This window comes from Copidosoma floridanum, unplaced genomic scaffold (assembly GCF_036245765.1).
Source record: "Copidosoma floridanum isolate Cflo_tuat_1 unplaced genomic scaffold, Cflo_Japanese_pri ptg000020l, whole genome shotgun sequence".
NCBI classification, from domain to species: Eukaryota; Metazoa; Arthropoda; class Insecta; order Hymenoptera; family Encyrtidae; genus Copidosoma; species Copidosoma floridanum.
In genome coordinates this window covers 21,253,645-21,262,220 of record NW_028321897.1, presented here as the reverse complement: position 1 = coordinate 21,262,220, position 8,576 = coordinate 21,253,645, and the positions used below count along the sequence as shown (strand labels likewise).

Genomic DNA, 8,576 nt, shown 5'->3' with positions numbered 1-8,576 from the left:
AAAAAATAAAATAATTTAAAAGTGATTTTGGATCAGCAACGAAGTAAAGCGCTTTTGTGTTCACCTATTTTTACGAAAACGTATATTTTCTAATCACACTCACTCATAATATGTTGTAAAAATCTCAACTATTATTAGAAATCACTAAAAAGATCCTAGAAAGTTACATGTTTTATGTTAAACATATAATGAACTAGTTTTTCTTACTTTTAAACTTTAGTGTTTGGAGGCAGAATTTACCATCGTGTGAAAAATATTATTATGACAATAAATTTATCTTTTCACTGATGTTTTTTTTAGTGCTGTTGTGTTTATTCATATATATATATATACATGTATATTTATTTATATGTTTGATCAATCGATGTTTGTAAATTATTTGTTAATCACTTGTTAACACCCTTAATAAATACTATTCTTCATTGTGTTTACTATAATATGATGGACGAACTATTATTTATTATTGTTTTTATACAATTTATGTGGATAAAGTTACAGAAAGTTAAATATTACTAAAGCTTAGATTTGTACAGAGGGTCAAGGTTACCAGTAGCAAAAATGTTCTTAGGATCTAAATGATTTTTTGTGGCTTTGTACAAAGATATGCTTGCTTCTCCTACTACTTCCGAGTAAAATCGTGCTCTCATTTTTCCTATTCCATGATGATGCGAGAGACTACCTCCACAGGCGAGTATCTCTTCCCTGGCTGATTCCTCAATTTCTTCATAAGTTTTTATAGGATCACTTAGTGCCTCATAGTTAAAACCCATGTAGAAATAGATACAACAGCCTGAGTCATACGTCTGCGTTAAGCGACATGAAATTAAAAAATAATTGATTCCTCTGTTAAAGCATTCATTTATAACCCGTGTCTTGACATGACGACATAGTGAAGAAGCTCGATTCCATGAAACTGACGTTTCAAAACTTTCTGCTAATACATTGTAATCAAGACCTAGATCACGTATGTAAGCTATAACAAATGTAAGAGTATAACCACGTTCACCATTTGTTTCTCCTGAAGGAATACCATCATAATGTCTTACGATATTGTAAATTTTTTTTTCGTGCTCACTAATGTCTTTACTTGAATAGCCTTCAAATAAAAGTGTGGCCACGCATAAGCTGTCTAAGTTGAAACCTTTAATACGAGTAATATATGAATGTTTCAAGCCTTGTAGTACAAGATTTCCCCAAGATGACTCTGCTCTTAGAGCTTGACCAAATTTAAATTGTTCATTGTCCATTAGTCGAATACTGGCCGGCTGACAGCGCTCTTTTGCTACCTGTTAAAAAAATTATCAAAATTTTATATTACTGGTCCATACAAAAGTTAATGATAGTAAACGGATAATAAATATTTATTTGAATGAATACTATTAAATTTGTTGTGTGTTGATTGGTATTATTTTTAATAAAATGATGGACGATCTATGAAAACTTCGGAAATGCCAGAATTTATTTATTTATAGCATTTAATCAATATACTAAAGAAGCAAGAATGGCAGACAAAATATTTTGTAAGAATCAGTCATCTATTTTTAAGTATGGAAAATATGTGTCAATATTACTCATCTAAAAAATGTTGCACGAAGGTGCATGCTAAATTTCTAAATAATGTAAAAAAAAGGTTTTGTTTACTATGATCGGCAAAAAAAAGTAGTGGGTGAAACACCTTTCAACGCTAGTAACGCGTTAGCCGTGGATTGCGACTAACGCGTATGGGTTATTTCTTTTACTTACTAAGAGACTTTTTATCGTGATGTTATTCGGGAGAAGATCACATTTTTACATGTAAGGTGCAGCACTGGATGGATACAGCAATAGGTAGTATCGTATATCTAACAGATCTGAATAGTCCTTTTTTATGTATCAGGGAGTATTCTGCAATACTACACACTTTGAGGCACTATCCTGTTGCAGCTGCACTCAGCGCTACACAAAACGAATTAAAACCTAAGACTATGTATGAATAATAAAAGTTTATATATCTATGTCAATAACAGCTACTTTGATTACAACTTCGACGTTGCACACCACAAAGGCGAGGTTCATGCGTTGTGGCTTGCTGTATTGGTACACTACACTTGGCGTTTTACTTTTGTGTTATAATTACAATAGGGGACTCGGACTGACTCTAAAATTGCTAGGGTAGGATAATCGAGACGACCACTTTCACGCACTTATACTCATAGCACCAACACATACCAGGATTGGCTCCGGCGGAGTGTTTATTGATGCCTCCAGCAGTGTTACCAGCGTCGAGGGCACCAAGGAACCTGGGTGACCATGTGAGGGCTGGCTTTGTGTGTGTGTGGCAATAGGTCTCAGCTTCACTACGTAGCAGTAACTCGGCAGGCAAGAGTCTGCGGGGCCGCGCCGCGCTGCTCCAGTGCTAACCTCGCAACGAGATCAAGTGTCTCTCTTGTCCCGCCGCGCAGGCACACCGTATGCTATGCGTCCCACCACACACTATCAACTAACGTAGCCCTACACAGTGGTTACCAATACTAGAATCGCTTCCAGGACACTGACACCGACAGCTGTCGTTTCCAGATCCACTCACTCAACATCGTACATACACACACACACCTCCGGCATACCGGTAGGACGTACGGGAGAAGAGTCAGGCCGAGCTCTATAGCTACTTTTAACGCTGTGGCTTCCCGGCTTCACACAAGGATTCCGCACACTATAGCAAGCCATGCGCAGAAGAGAGAGAGAGCTAGCTACGAGATTCTTGCCATTTATCGTTGGTGTCAAGGGTTCTGTGACGTGCTTGTGTATACTTTCGATTTGCCATGTCACAACTTATACATGAAAAGTAAAGAATATCTCACATCTTATATTCATTACCCTGAGTTTTGCTTCGGAAAAGAATAGACATAAGACTTAGAATATTCTTTACTAACTTCCGTAGTACATTTACTATAATTTTTACCACTGCATGAAAAAATTATTACTTTTTTTGTTACGTAAAACGAAAATGACTATTTTAGCCTCCTAGGTAGGAAAAAGTAAATTTTGTTTCGAGGGGGGGGGGTGGTTAGAATGAAACCTTTACTTCCCCAAGAGCGTAAAAATACGTATGCATGGGTATTCTATTCATCCTTTACGTAAAGTATAATTGTTTTTTCTATAAAGAAGGTGGGAATATGACGTTTCCCTTGATCTCGAGAAGTGAAAGTAAATCGTTATTTCTCACGTACAAATCGAATCCGCTGCTTGTTAGAAATGTATTTGACATTTTCTGCATGCAAATTTTATCTTAAGCCTAAGATAAGGAGAGTAAATATGCAGACGATGAAAATAATTCTTATTAAAAAATTTTAATCATTGTCAAACGAAATATGAAATTAATTGAAACAAAAAGCTGTCTCTGCCCTAGTTACAGGAATTTTTAGTAAGATTGGCATCTTAAAAAATAAATTTTATTGTCTTAGTGGTATCTTTAAAATCCAGTAATCAAGAGCCGTCGAACTCAATCACTCTCCAATGGTAACCGTAATTTGGTAGGTGGTAGAAGCGATTACGGTATAATTCCTCAAAAATACAAACTATTAGGTCAGAGCTTTGATGGCTTAGTGGTTAATGGTTTGATTCCCGTAAAAAAAACCAGGTGTGGGCTCGAGACCCATGACATATGTGAAACATTCAAGAATATGTTATTGAACTCGGTAGTATTTGATTGTCTATGATAAAAATAGTAATTTTTGTCAGATAAGTGCCGTTGTCTTCATGTTTATTTTGCGGCCCGATGAATCTGTGAAACAGGGCCCGAGGGACGTAAGATAGCCATGAAGCAATGTCATGTATGTGGCAAATCCTGCTTTTTCTACCAAGCGCACACCAGCCTCTCTAAAACGCGCGAGATAGGAAAAAGTATTTGTTTTTTTTACTCTAAATAATCTTTATTTCATATTTTTATATTAAAAACACTAATAAATATGTATTTTTATCAGTGAATATTTATGGATTAGAAAAAGCAAATTATGTTTATATTTTTATTTTGTTTATTAACATATAAACAACAAGAACAAGAAAGAACAATAGTTCATGGAAAAGAGTATATCTGTACTACCTATCTACACATAAGTACATACATTAGTTTAACAAACGATCGTATGTATTGCTTTCTCTGTCTTTCTTTCTCTTTTTGGATACTTATTGATTGTGCGTAGTTGCGTACATGCGCGAATTTTGTTAGCTTTTTATTAAAGACGGGTTAAAATGGAGTTTGAATAAACACAATTGTATGACCCCGGGAAAACTTGGCATTATGGTCAAATATTGATATTTTAAAATAATCCTGTTCACAGAGAAGAAATTTTTTTAAATGATGAAAAAATGATACTAACTTTTATATTAATTCATTATTTTCTACATGTGCAAAATGTTAAAAAAAGCCGTGAAAAAGGCCTAATTGTATTAGTACAATAAAGAGAGATAGAGTAGAGTGGATTTATTAGGCTAAGGACCAAAGGTCCATAGTAGATAGAGAGAGAGAGAGAGGGAGAGCAAGCGCGACTGCAGACGATCAATGGGTCTCTCTCTTTCACTTACTTTTACAGGTACTGCCGAAACGCCTTTTTCATTGTTTCTCAACATTTTGCGGTAGCCGAAACAATATTAAAAGTGCTTATTGATAGGAAATTTTTCGCCCTACTCGCTAGTATTTTTGTTTTTTCTGTATATCAAACCGTTTAAAGATGTAAGCAAAACTAACTTTAAAACATAATTTTACATAATTTTGATGTTTTTAGACCGCTCAAAAATAATCATTACTATTTCTTTTGAAATCGGCAGGTTCAGTTATATGTAATATAAAAAACACCCTATTATAGATCAATTTTCTAATTCTGAAGTTTGTTAGTTGGTATCTATAAGTGATGAACGTTCACTTGGATAGATTTCAACTATTCCAAGTAGCGAGCGTACACATCGAAAGCAATACGAAGCAAATTATTCTTTGTTCGACTAAGAGACATATGTGCATTGTTATAAATAAGAGGCTGGCTTCGAAATTTTTCCAACCAAGATTATTATAAGTGCCAAAATAAAAACAACAAAATACAAACTAATTGAAAAGTGCTATAAACAACCTTCATTCTTAACTTTAATAACACAGAGACGTAAAATAAATGTATGAAGAAAAAGTATAAATGCTTAATGAATGAAAGCTTTACTTACAACGTTGACGTGCAAAAGGAATACGTTGTCGTTAAGTAAATGGTGTTTTAAAATACGAAAAATGCTAAGCTAACAAGATGCTTCTAAGCTTGATTTGAAGTGCAGGCGAAAATTATGACTTACGAGTTGCCAAAACGCAAGGTGTTGGTTGAATGCGAGTTGAGTGTAGGCAATTGTAATGGCACTGGCGAGACGGCCCCAAACTTTTGTTCGAACTAAAATGTGCTGGCATGGCCCGACAAAAAAGTTGCAGCAAAGCAGGGCGAGCAACGACAGCTACGCGGGAGCGTCCTGTTCGCTCGATCGACGAGGTTCGAGAGCGCTCCGCAGCTCTTAAAGTCTACTCTGTGTCTCCCTAAACCGGCGAAAATTGGAGCGGGGAGATACTTACACTACAACAATGACTTTTTATGAGTCAATACTAGGGTATACACCTATTGATATTTTCAACGATTTACCGGTGTAAGTGTCTCCCACCAAACAATTAGTGCCGCCGTCGATGGCCCACTTACCCACGGACACCTCACTCTACGATCAAACCAACATAATTTTAGTTCACACTTACACATCACTCGCCTTGACGCATAAAAGCGTCAAAAAAAAGAGGAAAGGCGTGGGTATAAAACTAAACCCGAAATGCTAAACGCGAGACAGGAAAGCCTATTGGTCGGAGAGATCTGTATCCTAAACCATTTTTGGAGATAAAGTGGTATAACAATACTAGAAAAAAGGTAAAATTGAGTTAAATCTAATACAATTAATATCTCAAATCAAAACAAAATTAAGCTATGGATCATTTTTTCAGAAGTCACGATGCATCAAAAAATTGAAAAAGAATAATAAAAAAAGAAAAACAGGAAATTCCTTTTTTTATGTTTCAACCAATCTAGGCACGAAAGCTTATTAAACGATTATTATAAACTTGCTTGTAAGGTCATAACAAAAATAAATGTATACAATTTGTTAATTATATCTTGAAATTTTTCTCATTCGCCCGCCTTATTGAGTCAGCACTCTCCTGATTCGTTGAGAAGCATTGGTCAATCTCACTATCAGTAGGTAGCTTTATCAACTTTCAACTTGACGATGGAACGAGTAAAGATCGAATCAGTAGTATGGATTGTGACTAGCAATTATTATGTATATTGAGCCATTTATTACGAATTTGAAGCTGGTGAAAAACTTCCTTTCGCCAGCGGGACCAAAATGAGTCTCTGAGACTGCTGACTAGCCGCCAACGATCAGTATATTGTTTGGGCTCTTGTGATGCATCAAATGGCTCTGGATGTACGAGCAACGATGAACCCACGAGGAAGTGGGCTGGGATGAATGCTGCAGCATCATTGGCGTTGTTACTTAGCGGAGAGATAGGCCTGGAGTTTAGGCAGGCTTTAATTTTTGCTGCCAAAGTGGTGAGTTCCTCGAAACTTGAAGTCGTGTTTCCAAGGACTCGCAAAAAGTGGTGCTTAAAGCTACGCACAGTTTAGACAGCAAGTGAACGACCAATCGAGTAAGTAAAGTGGTGGCGCAAAGTTCTAGCCGGGGCAGCGATTGAACTTTCATCAGAGCAATCTTGCTCTTTATAGCACAAGTGACGCTGATCGATCGGGCACCACGGCATAGACGGCTGCTGCACAGGCTTGTTGTGAGGAATTCATCGTGGAATGCTTAAAGTTGAAACACCGTCGAGCTCATGTTGTCCCATCCTATGTTGCTTAACCATAGGTCCTGCATGATGATCTTGGCGATGATAATTACAGGGGCAAGCCAACCTATAGGATCAAATAGTCGAGCAATTTCAGATAATATCGATCTCTTGGACACTGCCAAATTATTTTGCGTAGATGACACTCTAAATATAAATGAATCAACACTTGGCCGCCACTTGAGGCTAAGAGTAGATACTTCATCATCAATGTTGACCTCTACTTCAGAAGTAGAAGCTTCTACCAACCCATCAAGCAAGTTTAAGTCGTTCGCATTGAAAGTCCTGAGGTGGCTGGGTGAAGTCCTCTCTCCACAGGATCCTTTGCCAGTCAGCGTCATCATGGTGCACTAAAATTTTCCTAAACATTTTTACAATGTCAGTTGTAAATACGAATTTAAAAAAGCGCTAATGGGTGAGCACCATAGCGATATCAGATTGAAGCTTGGGTCCCGGTAGAAGTGAATCATTGAGCGACAACCCGGAGGGAGTTTTTTGCGATGCATTGAATACTACTCAAATCCTTAAAGAATTCCTTGGCTTAACTACTGGATGATGCGGAAAATAATAGTTGGGCCTAATGAGATGCGAAATGGTTACTTTTTTCATATGGGTTTTTTTTTAGGATAGTCCAGCATAAATTCATTAAGGTAAAAGTACATATTATGGAAAGAAAATCAGTCATGAAGATTCATACAATTATTTTAAGCTAATACAATCGTACACAATAAAAAAATTTTTGCTAGTCAATAAATAAGTTCTCAATGAACAAATTCATAAATTAAAAAAAAGAATATATAGCAATTTAATAAGTAAATAATTAAAAGTTCATAACATTTTTATGTACGTATCATGAAATGAGAAATTTACTGTTGTCCCTGTATTTCATCACGTATGTCTCTATTATGAAATCAGGCTAACATCTAACTAAAAATAATAATAATTTCAGTATTTATTTATGAAACTTACAATTAACAAGGATTATTTATTGAGTAAAGGCAAGTTTTATAAAAATTTATATTATTTATAGTCAAATATACACTACAATGGACATGAAATAGTATGATGTACGATGACAAGTAACTTTGAAAAAGTTTTGTTTCTTATTCATTGAACGAAAAAAAGGTTATTATAGTAAAAAATAATAGAATAAATTAATAAATTATAGTTCTTCTTTTTTAATACTTTTTTGAACTTCTCGTATCTTTTCAGTTAATTTTTTTTGTTCCTCAGCTAATATTTTTTTCTCTTCTGTTAACTGCTTCTTCTTTAATATTTGTTCTTCTTTAAGTCTTTGCTCTTCTCGTTTTTCATTGTTACATTGAACCCACTCGTCTGATGTGCTTACTGCAGGTAATTTTTGTTTTCGTTTTTTTTCTGCCACGATTTTTTTATTTTTGGGCCTAAATTCGCAAGGGAACGTAAAAGCTTGTGCAAAGCTTTGTTGCGAATTATCTGATAATTTTGAGTGTTAAATACATGTACATCAAGATACAGTTATTTATTATTGTATGATTTTTTAATACTTACTGCTTGTATGAATAAGTTTATTATTTTCCTTACAAATGGCAGATCCTTTATTTGTAACAGTTGGAGCAGATTCTAAAAAAATACAGTTTTAACATAGCAAATCATTGGAAAATAATTAAGAAGTCTCAATGGTAAAATAAATAGATAATTA

General features: G+C 35.3%; 1 protein-coding gene across 1 annotated transcript in view; it reads right to left on the bottom strand.

The window, feature by feature from the left end:
* Positions 1-407: 407 nt before the first annotated feature.
* Agps (alkyldihydroxyacetonephosphate synthase) overlaps positions 408-8,576 on the bottom strand; it is a 484,483-nt gene continuing 476,314 nt past the window's right edge. The window contains exon 6 of the mRNA XM_089593784.1: positions 408-1,286. Coding sequence (XP_089449910.1) covers positions 513-1,286 — 774 coding nt within the window. The 3' untranslated portion in view covers positions 408-512. The remainder of the gene's footprint in view (positions 1,287-8,576) is intronic.